This window comes from Brachionichthys hirsutus, unplaced genomic scaffold (assembly GCF_040956055.1).
Source record: "Brachionichthys hirsutus isolate HB-005 unplaced genomic scaffold, CSIRO-AGI_Bhir_v1 contig_800, whole genome shotgun sequence".
Taxonomy (NCBI): domain Eukaryota; kingdom Metazoa; phylum Chordata; class Actinopteri; order Lophiiformes; family Brachionichthyidae; genus Brachionichthys; species Brachionichthys hirsutus.
In genome coordinates this window covers 139,988-158,837 of record NW_027180394.1, presented here as the reverse complement: position 1 = coordinate 158,837, position 18,850 = coordinate 139,988, and the positions used below count along the sequence as shown (strand labels likewise).

Here is an 18,850-nt window from a genome sequence, read left to right as displayed (position 1 = left end):
AAATAAATATGTTAAGAGCAGCGGGGTAGACTGAGCCTGGCCTCTGCGGACCTATGTCATCACTCCCTCTGGTCTCTGCAGCGCTCCCCACCCGGGCAAAAGGCTCAGTGATTACGGAGGCTCAGCTTCCCTCTAAGAAAGCAAACCGGAGCTGCAGTCCAAACAAGGCTGAGCCGGCGGTGAGGGAGCACTGCTACACCAGGCAGCTCAGGTTTACCGTTGCCTCCGACCCGGCTGGCCCCCGGGCTTGCATTAGTTCCCCAGCCCAGCCTCTCCAGGACAAACAAACAAGCACCACTTACACAGTAAGGGATGATCAGTGAGGCAGGGAGAGCTGGTGCCACCAGCGCTGTGCGAAGGGGAACGTGACCCAATTGGATTTGCTTTATCACCCCTTATAATGACTCCCAGACTGACTTGTTACAACTTCCAATGGTAGAAAATAAAAATTGCACAAAAAAAATGTGCACGCATGCCATTCTGAATTTGGCCCCAAATTTACAGCTCCCCAAAAACAGATGGGGAGGCATCTCAAAAATGTTCTGTGCCTCTGGGGACATGTGGTTTTCCCCATCATTATATAACTGTAAACTCCTGGATGTCAGAGATTGGGGATAATAACTTTCAGATGTTGGCACCCCAAGCCAATGCTGGGACCTGCTGAATGGGAATCGTTATTTGGCAGAGGGGAGGAAGTCCAAGAGATTAGGACTAAAGATGTGACAGGAGGAAAAGTGGATCTGGACCAGAGCTGAACGGCCAGCCTTGGTCTGTTCCAGTGTGTTCGACATTGTATCGGCGCTTAATGACGACCGTGTGGAAGGCAGAGGCCCGGCCATGTGTGTGCGAGCATTTGTGGATGGGATTGCAAATGAGACACAAATTAATATCAAAACCACAGGAAATCATGTCATCCTGTTAACATGCCGAAATCAAGCTAAAGTGCCCGGGGTTGATCCACCACTCTTAACATCCCATTTCAATTTTGAGATACATTGTGTATGACAGTTTTAGCACTCCCCATTGCAGTGCAGATGTGCCACTAATTCAGAAACAGACACACCTCCTTCAATAAATGAGTGCTTATAGAAGTGTCATCCCATTAAACCATTTTTATTGGGTTGCCTCACACGGTGGTGCAGGATTATTGCTCACTGCAGACATCTTGCTGGTTGCCATTGTGGTCATGGTTTGTCACTACTATAATAAATAATAATAAAAATAAAAAATCTAAAATATCTCCCACTGTTATATATTCCAGCTGGTCACTGTGAGGCAAAAATCACAATTCTGTATTTTCCTCTTTTTTAATGCTTTTTCCCCTTTTGCTTTAAAGTATCGATTGCAATGCTGAACAAGCAGAGGAGTGTTTTTTATTGTAAATCAATACTGATCGATCGGCTGCCCGGGTGTTGAATATGGATCAATATCACACCAGGCTGTGGAGGAGATCTGATTTCAATTGGCAAGAGAAGCCCACAGCAGGTTTCCATCAAGCGGTAATTCAAGACATGGGAACATAAGTCAGATGGATTGATATAGACTAGCCAGGACCTTTCTTGCCACTGAACCAGCTCAAGGAAATTTCTGTCATATATCATTAACGCAATTGGGGCCGGCAGTAAAAAAAAAAGGGGGTGCAGAGTACCTCAGTGACCCCCAGTGAAAAGCGTCGGTCAAGCATTGAATAAATACTTCGTTATTAGCATGGATGTTGGGATTTTGTGTAGTAAAGAAACTCGAGAAGTAAAATTGTCAGCGGAACCCTGGACTCTGAGCAGACATCCACCACAGTGCGGTCATGTTTTGTGGAACTTCTGGTACTGATTATGTGGAGGTCAGATTGAGATTCATACTGTAAGCTGTTGTTAATTTACTGAACAATGTCCTGGAGAAAACTGGTGAAATGTTTTCATTACACTTATCGTACGGTCGATCTTTATTAAACCTGCACATTTGTTTAATTTAAACACGGCAAAGAAAATACATCATGTAATTTAAGGGGACACACGTGCACGGAGCATGTGTGCATGTTAACATAGCAGGTCACCTCGTTCATTCATCACTTGTTTGTGATACTTGAAGAAAGGGGCGCTGTTCCAAATGACCGGATTGTAAAACAATAAAAACAGAGCTATAGTTAGAAATAACTTGTCACTTTTAATAAATGACACTGGTTCAGGGCTCTTTCTCTGGGGCTTCTCCTCCGATGCATCCCAGGCACCCCTGGGGGCCAACAGAGCAGCCAGCAGACCGGCTCGTTTCCCCGTGGTAACTGATGACCCTATCCCTGAATCTCCCCCCATCTTTGTCCTGTGACCTCACGCCAGCGGGAGCAGGACCATGTCCGATGAAATCTTCAGACTGCTTCCCATCCTAATCTTGCCCGTGTCACACTACAAATTGCTACATTCGGAAAATGGGAATAGATTGAGGCGGAGACGGAGGGAGGGACTGACAGAGGTAGAGAAAAGGGAAAGGACAGAATGGGGGGGGGGGGGGGGTAGGAGTGTGCATTGACAACCAGTCCCTTAAGAAAAATACTTGAGGAAGTAACGACTCGGGAGATCCTGACAAGGAATCACATCTCGGCGAACATATTGATCTGATTTACAAAACCTCCACTCTAATGCGAAACAAATGGCGTGGGTGTGAACTGGTACTTAACCATAAAACCCCAGCATTACTCGGTCTCAGATGAAATACCACATATATCCCTCACCAGGGCCTAATGTGCTGTTTTATGGCCAGATACGACTGAGGTTGACCCAACAGTTTGTTTGACAATTAGAGGAAACCTAATAAGGATTGAATGGACGTGAGAATATGCCAAAAGAAAGAAAGGAAAGCCTTTTTTCAAGATAAAACATGGCCAAATAAAAATGCACTGGTCTGCGTGACCCAAATGTCATTCACAGAATAAAGAGCTGTTTGACAAAGCTCTTGCGTCAGAAGTGATTTAGGAAATGAAACAACAGCTTGAAAACTGCCACATATAGTTTAATTATAAAGGAGAGCTGCTGCTAAATATTTGAGAAAGTGTGGCATGTTTTATTCACCTCAGATTTAATTTCAATAATGTAACATTTTCACCGTGGTGGCTTATTGCGATGGTGTGTCGGGGAAAAGTGAATAAATCTCAACGAGAGTGTTTTCTTTCATAATATCAAAATAAATCACTTACGTTGCTCCACAGCTGGATTTAAATCACATCGATGCGTTGCTGAACCGAGTCGCCGAACGCAACGAGGAGAGTAAAGTTTAACAACAATTTAAAACAAAAAACATATTTGATACAATTTCTTATTTTTCATCTCTCTGTGTGTGTGTGTGTGTGTGCGCGCGCGTGTGTGTGTGTTTACACACACATACAAAGCCCGGTGTTGCTCTTGGCCCAATATTCATCCCATCACCCCGACTCTGGCCTTGTTTCTGTCAGCAGTGAACCAGGGGAGTAAAGACAGGGGGGGGGGGGGGGTGGGAGAGAGAGAGAAGGAAAGGAAGCGAAGGAAAGAGGGAAAGAGAAGGGGGTGGTGAAAGGGGGGAGGGGTTGTCTCCACGGACAGATGGACTGCTCTTTCTCAACACATGTGGAACCGTGTTTCCTCTTTCACTGCCGTCAAGCTGGAGCCGAATCCGTCGCTCTGTTGGCCCGCGCCACTCGTACAGCACACCTCTCTCTTTAGCACAACACACACACACATACATTCAAGTGTGTGCGTGCACATACACTGACTCGCTCTCACACATGTACACACACTGCACAAATATCTCTGTCTTTCTCTGCACACATGTTAAAGTCATCACCCCTGCTCAGCGCTAGTAAAACACAACACCCCCGGCTTCTCTGCTGTTGTCAAGTCTTGCCATTAGCTGATGCCACTGGGGAATCCTACCCTAGTGAGGTGGGTCTCCCTCGGGAGCGTCAGGCACCACGTTACGTTCAGCCGCCGCTCATGTGAACCCAAACATGTGAGCATAATTTGGAAAATATCATTTATACTGTGCGTCTCTGTACGTGTCTTGACATTTACAAACTGTGATAAAACCGACATGAGGGAGGAGGGAATAGAAAACAGGGCGAGAATAATTTGAGGTAATGTTTTGCTTATTGAACAGTATTACCCAATCCTGGATGTTGGAGCTCTGGGAAGGAGGTCTTGGCTCTGAGGCAGCAGAGAAGGTCTGGGTTTCATTTTTCGGCAAGTGCAAGCCAAAGGAGAGCTGCCAAATACAGCTTTCGTTCTCAACACTTCCTGCTCTTCCTAGTCTGGCTCTGGAGGAGACAGGCTTCACTCAAACATCGCAACAACTTAGGCAGGGGTGGCCAAGCCTGTTCTCCCAAAAAACTCACATCTGTCACATGAATTACACCAAACACGGCCATAAACAGAAAAATGCTCGATCTACCCCAAATAATAAGGTGCGTGCAGGTGTCTGCGTGTGTGCATAAATCAAGAAGGAGATCATTTCCTATAAGAGTTAACAGCTTCAAATGACTCACAGTAAAGAATTAAAAACACTGCAGCGCAGGTCCCATGGCTCCGTGGCGTAATGTAAAAAATCCAGAAGGAACACCTGCAGCAAGCGACTCTCAATCACATCAGCAGTGACCCCATCCACTGCATCATTTTCATTATGGATGGTGGCAGCATAATGCTAGATTAATACTACCTACTGAGTGCCATTTTAATTGCCCTCTGCAGATGCAGTGAAAACATGTCATTTAGCTACTTCATAAACAGACTTCTCTTTGCAGGTTATCCAGACAGCCGCTCAGTGAAAACACACCCTCTTTTCCAATGCTGATGTGCAATTAAAAGGGTTTTAGAAATCCTCTTTGACAGTCCAGGGCTTAGCCAAAAATGTAAATGACATTAAAGGAGACAATGAATTTAATTTTGTTTAATGTCCCCTTTCGCTGATTCTCATTTACATCACATTTCCACATAAAGGGCTGACCTTATAAATACTGGCATTTGTTCAGCTTTTGGAGGTAATCACGGTTTTGCAAAAACCAGATGGGAGCACACAAATGTTCCCGATTTGTTTCTTAGAAGGCCGAGGGAAGCACACGCGAGACGTTCTAAGACTGCGGGCTTTTGTTTTCGGTAAACAACTTGACAAGAAGTCAAGTGCACTCTGGGAAATGACCTCGTAGGTGTTCCACAAATGAACGATAACGCAAAGTCATTTAGAAAATACAGGCTCGCTAATGAGGGACATAACAGAAAGCTAAGCAAAATTTACATTAGGCCAAAATGTAATTGCATTAACAAACAAACAGGTGCAGTGAGGCCTTTATAAATGAGCTAAATGAATAAAAGCCGCCCACAGCACAACCGTGTATGCTGACCAAAAACAGACAAGAGGAAAAACAATGGGGGGAAAAAAAACAAGTCAATGTCATGAATTATTCAGGGCCTGGGCTGCACTCCAAAGGTCGGCGCTCTTTGACCTTAGTGACAGGAAGTGGAAGGGAGAGCCGTAGTCACTGGAATAAATGGAGCTGACGTATTTAGATCTGGAATCTGTTTGTGAATGGCGGCGTAAATTGACACAGAATGTTAAGCTGTATGAACACGCATTAAATTTAAATTCATACACGGGTAGAAAACACGTCGATGTTACATTCTCTGTCCGTCTGTCTCGATACAAATCGTATAAATTTCTCCAGCCTCTCGGAAATAAAATGTGACTTTTGAACCCCAACGTGCAGAAATGAGTCCTTTTCTCTCCTCCTTTCAACAACATGTGCTGCCTTATTACAAAATCCATGTGTGTGCCTGAACAATGTGTCTAATCTTTCACACAAGAGAAGACAAAGTCAATACGCAAGAGAGTGAAGACAGATACCAGACCGGGAGAGTCATCACAAATTGAGTTATGTTTAGCTATACACTACATGCACTGTAAATGGGAAAGCCATCTAATCAGATATCGGGTGCCTCATCACTATAATTCTAAAGACTCAAATTACCGATGGAATAAACCTACACCCCCACTTACTTTAAGGCACCATTAACTTATAAATGTGACATCTGTAGCATTGCTGAATTTATAAAGGGAAGAGATGATTATACCAATCTGCAGAAAGCGACGCCATTAAAACAGCGGTGCTACAATTAGCTACGAGATAAATTAAATTTATTTCATGTAAGCACCAATGACTTTGACATTTTTGTATTTTCCGAACTCATGTTCAAGGAAAGAAAGAAAAAAGGCACAAATGTTCCATCAAAAGACAATGATCTTCTTTTGCTGTTCTTTTTGCGACTTTCCCAAAATATGATGAAATTTAAATCACAACATATAAAACAGCACAAATGCAGCTGAAATGGGGCCTTTCTTCATCCAAAAAAGGAGTATGAATAATGTAAGGGCATCAAATGTAAGTGCTGAAATATTTAAAGACCAAGCAGCGCTGAAACTTTGTGACAGCTGTTGGGCCTATATCGAACCAACTTTCTTTTTTTTCTTTTTTTTTTTAAAGAGAATCCGTCCTCCTATAAAAATCTCAGTGAAAATCTGTATCAAAACTCAGAGAGAAAATAGGGTAAACAGATGTCTGGCTTGACCACAGGAAAATAGGACACATTTGGAATGATAAGTTTCCCGAACTCCATTGGATATGCCAGATCCATGGGAACGCCAGTTAATGTCTTGCTCGATGCCAGCTAGCTGTGTGCGCTTTCCCCTCTTGCCATCTGGGAAAAAGTTACAGGGAACGAAAGCCATCAATGATTCACTCCAAATCTGTTTCTTAAGGTTCGGCCATGCTACTGTTTCTCTATAGGAAATGTGGCGGTGCTGTAGCTGGGTCTGATATTGTAATTGTAGACAGATGAGACATGCCTGATCGAACAATCAAACCTCTCCTCTCGGTTTATGTCGCTCAAGTATGTTCTGCTAAATTGGAAATAATAAGCTCCCGCCAGCAGTGACCACAGCGCAGGTGCCTGTCACAGAATGGATATAAAACATGGAAGCTTGAAGTAAAAGCTTAGCCATGCATGTGCACAGCGAGAGCATGCGAGTGACCGCGGTAAATAACCTGACGTCGCGAGTCTGCAGTGTGCTCTGGTCATGTCTGTAACTCTTAATAAACCCGGCAAACCGTTCACAATCAGCTCTCTCTGCGAGCCTCTCTCAGTCACTGGGAACCTGTGCGGCTCTGTTAGGGTGAGCTGACGGGCTCATAGTTACGACATGGAGACAATGGGAGGGTCTAATGAGGAACATATGCTTTTGTGTTTCAACAGAGCCGCTCATTGTGCAAGGAAAGGAATACTCGACTCCTATTCAGACTCGTCACAATGAAAATCCGAGCCTTCCCTGAGCTGGTTGAGCTTACAATATCCATCCGCTTCTTTCACCCCCCCCTCCATTCTTTTTTTTCCCACCCCTCTTTCTTGACTTTAATTCTCCATGCATTCATTTTGCTTATTGTGCTAATGTTACATGTCTTGTCCCACAGATTGAAGAACAATGGTGTGTGAAACTCAAAGCAGTAAACGGCGGCGGCGGCGGCATGACACAAAGCAAACATAAAACTGACAGAAATTAGGCAAAGTAGACGTCTTGCTCTATATCTTAATGTCCGACCCTTCGCTACAAGGAATACACTCAACTAATAAATTCAGAAATCACACACACACACACACACACAAAAAGAAAACGGTCCTGACGTTGTCTTTAACACCTTTTCATGCATATGATGTTGTGTGCATCAGCCGAGCGTAAAAAATCCTATACACGACATTGCAAGCAGCCTGTGCACGTATGAGCGAGTGTGTGTCTGCTGTGTGTTTACGTCCTTGGCCCAGCTCCGTGTGTCTGTGTGAGTTTGAGTTCAGACAGCAGTAGCTCTGGTAATCCATCCAGGCTCCCAGGGCAGCCAGCTCCTACTTCCTGATGCATGAGAAGCCGCTGGAGTGGAGTGGCAGCAACAACTGCTCAGCCCTATTTGATTACTAATAAGAGAGTTGTCCCCTCTGTCAGATACCAGGCATTCTCCACTAAGCAAACAGTGATTCTGGCTAGTCAAACATTAGCATTGCTGTCTCTCCCTACTACGTGGTGAGAGTTACATTGAGATTGACGCTCAAACGACACCCCTTGCCTCACCCTTATATCCAACACAAACACACACGCGCGCACGCGCACACATCGAACTACCTAAACATATTCAGAGCGGATGTATATTTTCACGGTTTGCGGAAATGTCAATGCCCAAGAGAAGGCCGTTTATTCTCCCTCTTTAGAAAGTGATGACGGTAATATAATTGCGGCAGATGCAACTTCCCCGAAGGTGTGCAACAAAACAGCCGACATAAAATGTTTATCCCTTCTTAAACTAACCTTTAATGGCATCTAGCTCACAGCTGACTAGAGAGGAAGAAACAGTCAATGGAAGGAAAAAAAAAACTAAAGCAACTATTGACAGTGTAAGAATCAGTGTCGTAAACAAAGAAGGAAGGGCCAGCCAAATAGACGTGAAGCTGCCTTAGCTAATTAGGTGTATTCCCCAGCATGGATCCTCTAGTGATTGAACCACCTGTGATTGAACAAACCATATCCAGGTGGTGGCCGCCCCTTGGTGCACAGGTACCTGGGAAAGATGCCCCTTAGCCCCTCACAGAGAGCCGCCTACAGTTCCCACACAGTGGGCTGTGAGATGCACGTTAGCCTAACTGGGCCGTCTGGCACACCGGGAGGGAACTCATTTGTTCACTAGTTCGTCCATGTGCCTGCTCATCCACTCAGTCATTCATCCATTTAGTCTCACAGACGCTCACTCCTTTACTTACTTGCACCCCCCCCCCCCAAACACAGAGAGAAGCCATGCACAGCCTACCTGTCAATGATCACAGGGTCTGATGGAGTCTCGTTTCTGTTTCCACAGCTTTTCTTGTCACAGCATCGGCTGTAGGATGTACAGAGGCAGAGTGATTCAGAACAGGCAATACTTTGGTAAATAAATACAAATAAATAAATAATGCAATATACATATATATATATATATTTTAAAATCCACATAGTGCCCTTGGAGTGATTTTGATAGCAGGGGGGGGGGAGAAAATTGCCCTGAGATTTCCTTCACTCAATATATCCATTCCATTGATGCTGATGGCTGATAAAAATGGCGAAAACAACATGTTGTGTTGTTTGGCTTAGTGTTGGAGGGGAGGGGAGTGGGGATTGGGCCAGGAGGCAGGGGAGTCACTTTTCACAGCTTCAGCTTTTGTTTACCTCTAATTGCCAAGCTGCTATTTCTGAGGGAGATGCAAGGTGCCACAATCAACCAATATTTCTGCGGGGCATTTATCAATTATGGCCTCAAAAGCACTAATCTATCTTCCGCCACATGTTTCAACCATGTCCTCCCTAAGCTTATAGCGCGCTGCCTCACACTTCTTAGAATTAGACTTGAATCGAAACTGCAAAAAAATAAAAGTAAACAAATACATCATCCCAACTTCCATTTGGAATGAAAACATATGAGAATAAGATTTATTTGTGCCATATGGCGCAGAAAGAAAAACTAAGATTTAGTGCAAAGCCAGTGTCAGTCAACCTTATACTATTTAAATATGTCTGATTTACATGGCTCTCTAGCTGCGATAATAAAGATGTGTTTTATTGCCCGGTGCCTCAGGGTATTAGAGCAAAAAATATAATTCAAAAGCTGGTGTACTTCAATCCTAAAAATTAAGATATGATATCAAAATATTATTCTTATTTTATTCTTATATGTAAATCTTCGTATCTGATAATAGGTATATGTTAAAGCAGCTATTTATTCAGCAGAAAATCGCACCTCGTCTTGACAAAAAAAAAAACCTCCGGAGCATGAGCATATTCAAGGTGTCACAAATAAGTGATGGATGCATGTATAAATTGAGCGTGAGTGATGAGTTTATGCATGGAAAAAGACAAATCATTCTCAGATCTCATCCTGCACTTCCTCTCAGCCAAGTAACTTCAACAATGCACCGGAGCAACAAAGGAGAGGTTAACCGACAGTATCCGAATTCAATGTTCACAAAGCTCATGCTGAGCTCAACAATAACAACAAAAGGCATTTTTTCCTTTTAGTATCAATGACACCGCTGAATAGCAGCGCAATATGAGAGGGTGAGATTTATGTGGTTAAACGACGCTAAAAGGCTTGCTGATCATTGCTGACAGGTGGAATCAAGCAAGGACTGACTCTGGGTTTAGATAAGATAAAAAAATAAAAAATTAAAGATGCATCTATGCATAACTTAAGATAAAGCTCATTGTCTCTGGCAGGCTTGAATTATTATTCTTGAAATATATATTTTTTTATAATAATAAATAACAGCATTGTTGACAACATAAATTGTACACTGTGTCACTGTTTGTTATAAATTCAATCCCCCCCCCCCCTCACTGAAAAAGACAGTCAGTTCATTTTCACTGTCATATTCATATTCGTATTCGTATCAAAGTTAAATCACGTCCTATCAAAGTTAGGAAAGACAGCTCTCTCTCTCCCTCTGTAGCTGAAGACCACAGGACTGTCTGGATGTGCTGCATCACATCACGAGTGTCAAAACACATTGAAGGGGAGGGAATTTTCTTTTTGCATGCATCTGCAGAATGGACAGAGCCAAAAAGAAATAAATGTCAAAACCAAAAAACATGCTTACCTGCACATGATTTCATGAGTAAGAAGAACTCTGCACATTTCTGGATTCTTGTCCTGGCCCTCATAGATTATAGCCTTTGAAGGAAAGTGAGGTGGAAATAAAGTGAAAACACAGATAACTCACATCATTCACTCTTATTAATTCACAAATAATTAGACTCCATTATGTGGTATTTTATATTTACTAAAATACATCAGCGCATGAATATACGCACAATATGAAAACTGTATAGAATCTATATTCTATGTATACAAATGCTGATGGGTAAATCTGCAGTTGTCACAAAGGCTATTAATTAATATAAGCATTTGTGCCACCTTAAACATTATGGACACATTATGTGATCAATTATAATAATGAGACAAACATCAATATATTTTGTGGCACTAATAAAATGAAATTGCAAAAACTAATGGCAATGATTAGGATTTTTATAATCAATTGTAATTTTTTTATTAATCCCCATAATATCCTGTGGCTCAGACAGAGCAAAGAGAGACGCGAGAGATTTTCATCCAAGGAGAGATCCAATAGAAGTGTCATCAATATGCTTATAATCTGGGGATATTTGGGGGAAAAGTGTTAATGGGCAATCTGTTGTTTATTTTGAGCCGCTAACAATGATCTTTCTGTGGATAAAAAGCGGTGTCTGGCGGTACGGTTGAGTAATTTTTGAGCATTGGCTGAAACAGATGGCGTGGAGCTATCAGTTCTGCCGCTCTTCTCTCCCTCCCTCGATCCCTCCCTCCTTCTTCTATTTCTAAGGATAGACACTTCTCTCCCTCCTGTACTGAACCGGCACCGGCTGGAAACGCAGGCAAAGCGCCACAAAACGCTCCTAAAATAATACAAATAAAATTACAATAAATAAATATAAGCGCGCCGATATTTCCTTTAAGATTTGGTGCCATTCAAACATTTCTGATTTTTTTTTTTTTTCTTTTTTGGAAACAAATATCGGAGAGTGAGATAAAAAAGTGACATATCTGAACCAAGTCGCGTCACTCTCCCGCATTTAAAAGTTCTCCTAATTGACCCTCGTGTATTTGAGTCTTATCCGTGTGTTTTTTCCCACGGACCGTGTGATTATCTGGGCCTATATTGGTTTGATTTATGTCGCTATTTGCAGCTGTGGAAACACAAATCCATAAATTGCTTCTTCTGCATCATTGACTCGGATCATTCGCGCAGGAATGTCGTCTGTGACCGGTGGTCCAGACCCCACGGCTCTATTCCGTGGAACCTAAACCCTCTACATACACGGAGCTGACACGAGGACGTGTCATTTTATTTACATAATTGTTATAATTACGTTTACAAATCTGCGCGTTCGGTTTGAAATGTACGTTAAGATTTAATAATAATAATGTAGGAGCTGTGCGTGGCGAGGGGGGGGGGGGGGGGGCACCCAGATATTTGCACAATGTGCCTCAGCAACGTAATTATTTTTTGTATAATTTAGAAAAGTTTCCACGTTTAAATCGTGACGTTTTGCGTGCAGGATAAGTCATATGAGATCTCATGCATGGAGCAGGCGGGGGTGCTTAAATTTTAATGCTGGCCTAACTAAAATTGACCTTAGAGTTTTGTAATATGATATGCCCAAATGGATGCTGTCTGCTCGCGTTACGTTCGGTAATTTCATTTTATTTTTGTCCATGTGGAGTTTTCTCTCTCTCTCTCTCTCTCTCTCTCGTGTGGCGTGTGGATCTCAGGGGCGACAATTTGCACGGCGTGTTAAGGCTTTGCGCAAGTGAACCATGGATGTGAGGCATGTGTGTTGCATTGCGCGCAGAAACAAGTGTAACAGCAGCTTACCTGCTTCGTCATGGAATCGATTAACCGTATGTAAAGATCCTGTTCTGTTCTGACGCCTGAGGAAGGGGGGGGGGGGGGGATAAAAGACACTGGTGAATTTTAAATAATTGTTGTCAATAAATAAAAAGTCCGACGTTGAAGATTTAACAACATGAAACTGTAAAGTCCCCAAATTATCTTTATAGAATATTTTATATATTTTTATATTTACTATTATATGATATTAATTATATATGATGCAATTTTATGCGGACAAACCATTGTTTGTTTAACTTGCACGTGCTGGTAAAATAATAATAATAATGGCACTTGAACTCACCATTGCTGTACAATAATTGTAGTTTGTAATGTATCCCATTGTTCGTTTTTTCACTGGTTGGTTCCTGCAGGAGACAACAGTTTGTGAGCATCAGCTAAATCATCGATTCTGCGTTTTAGAAAAATAGATTCATAGTTTATGTCCGAAAGAAAATGAAGCAGCTTTAGCTGTTAAAAACGACTCCCTGCCATCAATGCATTGAGTAAAATAAAAAATAAAATTAAAAAAAATCAATATTACCACTTGACATCCCCTTAGTAACCCATTGCCAATTTCGATACATGGACTGATTGTGCACGGGGATGCGCGTATTTCTAATTCACCGCTTACTTTATCTTTCTCCACAAAGTCCACAAAAGCTGTCCTCTCGATCTCCACGGGCTGACCCTGCCTGTCATACAGCGCCAGGACGAAATGGAAAAAATTGGATTTTCTGAGGTTGGAAGGGGGCTGCTTTTCATAATGTGCCCGTGCCAAGCCGACACCGCTGCGGGGAGAAAACAAGAGACCATCTCGGTTAAGCACCGGACACCGGGGAAACTATAGATGATGGAGAAGCTGATGGTAAAACATTGAAGATGCGGAATATACGGGGTGGGGGGTGGGGGGGGGGGTGGATATTTCTTGATTTGTCACAATAATGGCTAATCTGATGTAATGAAAGAAGGGAAAGCCGAAGGGGGGGGTTGCATTTATTGGGAGACCGTAATTGATACAGAGTATTCAGGGGATTGAGGGGTCGATATGATGAGGAGGGAATGCGTGAGAAAATTCAGATGCTTTTTGGCATGCGTACCTTTGGGCGGCTGTGTTCGCGTCCACCACCCCAGCTGTGTGCATCCAGGAGCGGACCGAGTTCAGTCCACCCAGCGGTTCCTCCTTCATCGTCGTCCCACCTCGCGGTATAGTTTCCTGAATCCCAAACATTTAGGAGAATTTGCGTGAAAAAAGAGTCTCCTGTGAAATCAGGGTGGGGGGGGAGGGGGGGGAATAAACGTCCAAGCGTGTTATCCTTTAGGGGTCTTTCTCGGGATAAGTAGCGAGAGCCGATTGAGACTTGCGAGGGAACACCCGGTCCACAGGTCTTGCCTCCCTCTTCAGTCCGTCCGATGTGAACAATTCTCAAAGTGCTGTACTTAGTTAGAGCAGAATCCACAGACGGGGAAAGTGAATTGTTCAATAGACAAGTTTTTTTTTTTTTTTTTTTTTGCTTTCTTTTCTTTTCTTTTCTTTTTGCTGCTATTCGGAGAAAAATCGATGGCAGTTGTTTGTGTTTGCGGGTGATGCTGCTCTCAAAGTGCGCACATCCCTGAAGCACCGCATCCAAAACCTTCAGGACTTCTTGCTGAATAAAAAAAAAATCCTGCACTCCTGAAAAGGTGCTGCTGCTGCTTCTCCACAAGACAAACACAAGCAAAAGGCTGATCACCAGTGGAGGTGTTCCTCGTACACAGGAGAGGTGGATAAGGGGCCCCTTTCTCGTCGTGCAGGATGGATGGGAACATGCAAAACTAAGCCCTCTTTCCCCGAGGACTGAAATCTTTCCCGGGAGCCAAAACTCTAAACCCACGGGAGAGGCGCTGTCAGAATATGACGCGGTGGGGGGCGTGGTTTTGACCATGTATGGAGCGCTGACGGTTCCTGTCAAGCAGCGGCGCTCCACTGTACGGGAACAGCCCAATAGTGCAGCAGCCTGAGAACACTTATTCGCTCCACTTTTCCTCTTGCTTAGGCCCTATACGTGGTGAGTTTGACTTTTTTTTTTTTTTTTTTATGATATGGGAAATTCAACTGGGTGTAACCATCACACTATAAGAAGGGGCTAAAGAATAATAATAATAATAATAATAACTCAAATTCAGGATTCATTGTTTATTTCTTAGTTGATCTAATGATGTCAATTTCCATGATTAGTTTAATTATTACTGAACCCAAGTTTGTATATCATGTGTCATATTTATATGATTAAATGTGTTGCTTTTAAAAATTGCCTTGATGAGATTGTTTGTTCACGAATGTGTCTAAAGCATCTCGTTAGTGGCGTGAATACCGGTTATAAGTCACAGTTCAATAAATAGCAGATCATGTATCTTCATAGAACTGATACATATGCGAATTGTATTTCCTACGGGTTATATTATTGTATTCAAATTAGCCGGTTAAATAGTTCATATAACGCTGATTACAGAGAATCTTATATGTCAAAAATCTATTTCTTTTATTAATTTCCAGCAACACATGACTGCCTTTCAGTTATTTTGCCAGGAATGACAGAGAGAAGAAATTCTTTATTTATTGCTCAGCATAAAATACGAGCGAAGCTTCATCTGAGCCCTGATTTTATTCACGTGAAAACAAATAAGTCACATCACTGTGTCATTTTCACAAAAGATAAAGTCAGATCTCCGACCTCCTTTATGAGCTGAAAGATCAGAGCCACAGTGTCTAATGAGATTAAACAAAACTCAAGGAAATCCATGGTTCTGTGTCTTCTTTATTTCATGCATCTTGCAAAATCAGAAATAATCAAAAACATCTTAATCATTTTTTTTTTTTACTTTTTAAGAAACTCCCCACATGTCCGATTCTGTCCGAGAGGGGCAAGGCAAGCAATTCGGTTCATTAGTGGTGAAAAGGAGTAGAGGATGAAGGGGGAGAGGGGAGGGTGCGAGGAAGAGAGATGTGTGCTATATCCTGAGCAATCTATCTAGCTGATGCTGAGGGTTAATAGCTGCTGCCAAAGATAAGTGAATTATAAGCTGTTGCTTTCACCTCTACACAATCCGTTGGCCAGTCACAAAATAAGGACGTTTTTTATATTAATATTAAAAAAATCAAGTTTCAAATTATCCTTAAAAAAAGTGCTTCAAGAGGCGCCTTTGTTAAATCGTGATCTTGTTTTGTTTTTCAAAGCAACAAACCGAGACGCGTGTTGTAAATGTTACTTCTGCTCTACCGAGATTGCAAATATCTTTTTTGCACAGAACTCTTTCTGCCTTTTTTTTTTTTTTTTTTTGTACAGCTTCAATCTCTTTTATTAGAACTTAACCCCTGATTACACGCACCGAGGCGATTTAAATCTGATTATCAAATTAGGAGACTTTGAGACAAATCCTCTTTAGATCTGATACTGTTGACTGGAGAGGGAAAATGGATCTCCACACCCGTCACGTCGGTAACGATGCTGTCCTGAAAGGGAGTTTTAAACCGTATTTGACAACAAATGCAGCTGCCCCGCTATTTCAGAAGATATTAGAGGGAAATGAATGCAAATCTGTGTGCAGGAGCCATCTGGACGTGGAGAGAGGGAGTCAGCTGCTCCACGCGCCGAGGCGCGGAGCTTGAATCCGTCTCAGCTCATTCTGTGGGATCATCTGCGCGGTGGGCTTACACCGTGGAAAATGCGCTCCCCATCATTAGGTGAAATGTTAGCATCAAAATAAAAGAAAATGTTGATCCCCGTTTCATTTGATTGCATATACGTGGAATTTGAGGATTTAATCACAGTTCGTCATTTCTCATGTAATAATAATAATAATAATAATAATAATAATAATAAAATCCTGTTTGTAATCTGCACGCTGGAGGTAAGTGATGGGTGACCAGCAGGGAAACAAGTGCAAACTATTTGCCTGATCTCTGCATCTTGGCCGCAGTGAGCAAAGCTGAAAGCTCATTTCAATGACCGGTTGATGACACGGGGGGGCGGGGGGGGGGGGCTGTTATCTCATTCTTCTGTTCACTGAACACAATGACAGAACCCCCAAAGATTTGGGCCTGATCACTGATATAAAACTAAACTCCTTGTGACGCGTGGCTCCCAATAAAAAATGTACAAGACCTCCCGTCTCGACAGGACGAGCCTCCTCCGTATTGGGGGTGACGTCTTCTTTTTTGTGTGTGAATTTACGGGGCGAGGACCTCATGATCTCCTTGAATTTGCATGTAAATGGCGACATCAGCCTCCACGCGTGCCAGGGGCCAGCGGGCCTCCCAGATGTCAAGGCAAAGTCAATCAGCCGGCCGCTGCCCAGCTGTCCATCCACGCACTTTATTGGGACAACAAAAGTGTCGGGCTCACCTGCATTGTTTCCTAATGAATTGATTGGAAAAATGAGGACTAAAAAATCTTATTAGAAGTCACCGGGCGAAATAGCTCACGGCTTTATGATGGAGGCTGTTTTGAAGGGATCCTTTTCCGATTAAATATTCATCAAATACGCCTACAGTTACGCATCAGTTCTAATAACATATGGAAGAAACGAGCAGTCAGCCCACTTATTGTTTACAGCAACTCAACTGACAATATCTGTTCTATTTTTTATTTTTTTACTTTTTGAACATGTTGTGAATGTGAACAAATTATAAATGCAATTTAATTATTTACTCAGGCCTATAGGAGCGAGGGGTCGAGGGAGGGAGAGACTCAGGACACATGCGCAAGCATCCGCGCAAAATCCATTTTCTATTTACCCTTTGTTTCAAAATTCATTTCACTTGAAGCTGTATTTTAAAGTTCAACATGAGTCTATACAAGTGTTCCCGAAATTGAAGCAGCAAAAATCCGACATTATTATTATTATTATTATTATTATTATTATTATTATTATTATTATTATTAAATGCTTCAATAAAATATAATCATCTTGTAAACTTTGTTTCCGTAAGTTTTCAATTTAGACTCAATTAATGCAACTGGATTTGAAATGGGATATTAAAATTTCATCTGAAAAAATACGTTTACGCATTTTTTTTATTTTTATTTCTTATTTCTTTATTACAGTGTAGAAAGAAAAAAACCAACAAATGGCTCAGAGTGATTAGATCAATCATGCAGGCTGTTCGTATCAAGCGTCGGCCCGGTGCTGCTGATAGACGGACAGCGCCCCTCGTTGGTTACACTGGAGATTATCGTGTCGATATGAGGCAGCTGTGTTCTTCAGTGACAAGATAACTCAAGATCTCAACTTGGGTTTATCTGTCGCCCCCTTCTACGGACCCACGGCCGGACAAGAACGGTAAATTTAATGTCCAGGGCACATTTTGTAAAGGAAAAAAAACTAGGTTAAATTTAATTATTAAAAAAACAACATGCTGCACGGCACGCAATTAAAAAAAATAGTATAAAGTTTTTGCTTTTTGTTAAATATCTCACAATTACAGTACACGTAAACCACATTATTATTATTATTATTATTATTATTAAAGTCCACGTGAGTCTGATTTGATGGTTTTAACAGGACTGTGCGTAATAACGCTGCTATGTTCTGAAGCGCAGCTGCTGTGACCTCACATTTCGTCACTAACTTCTGTCAGAGTGCTCGTGTTAATTGTGTGCAGTGGTGAGTTCTGTCAAGGGCATTGCCCGTGCGCACGATTTGCATTTCCATTCTGCTGTGGAAATGATGAGAGAGTTTCTGCGCGGTTTCGAGCCTCGCGGCGCAGTCTGTGGGCGAATTACATTAAAATATATATATATTAAAAAAAAAAAAAAGGCGAGAGAAATTAAATAAGGAACCGAGACCACTTCAGGGCTATTAACATCTAAAATATCCCCTAGAAATTTAGACCCAAATACACATGACCAAATAGCCAGCAAACCTTCGCCTTCGCACAGCCTCATCTTGATTGTGTCCATCACTGCTTTGTGCATAGAAAAGTCTTTACTTAAACACGCACAAATACACTTCCCGTGGACGTTGATGGATGCGGTGTAAAATGTGATTATTCCGCTCTAAATTGGAGCGTATCACTTATAATATCACCGCTCTAACGTTAAACTGCGACACTCGGCAAATGTGCAGAAGTCTAATTTAAAAATGTTAAAGACTCCATTATAATACAAGGGCACATGTTGCTTTGGACCAAAACGGAAGGTATCGGCTTTAACCTTGCTTTAAGCTGGCATGTGCGCGTGCGTGACCGCAAAGGCACCCGACTTTTCCAGTCCTCGGGAGAACTTGCCTGTTGACCCCCTGTCACTGTAAATTTGCAGTGATAATGTCCCAACCTGCAGGAGTCCAACAATGTTCAAGTC

The 18,850-nt window shown here is 42.3% G+C and overlaps 1 protein-coding gene across 1 annotated transcript in view; it reads right to left on the bottom strand.

The window, feature by feature from the left end:
* LOC137914558 (transcription factor COE3) overlaps positions 1-14,313 on the bottom strand; it is a 64,616-nt gene extending 50,303 nt beyond the window's left edge. The window contains exons 1-6 of the mRNA XM_068758098.1: positions 13,610-14,313; positions 13,144-13,300; positions 12,814-12,877; positions 12,495-12,550; positions 10,677-10,750; positions 8,858-8,926 (exon numbers count right to left, since the gene is read on the bottom strand). Of these exons, the coding sequence (XP_068614199.1) occupies positions 8,858-8,926; positions 10,677-10,750; positions 12,495-12,550; positions 12,814-12,877; positions 13,144-13,300; positions 13,610-13,740 (551 nt within the window). The 5' untranslated portion in view covers positions 13,741-14,313. The remainder of the gene's footprint in view (positions 1-8,857; positions 8,927-10,676; positions 10,751-12,494; positions 12,551-12,813; positions 12,878-13,143; positions 13,301-13,609) is intronic.
* Positions 14,314-18,850: the final 4,537 nt, after the last annotated feature.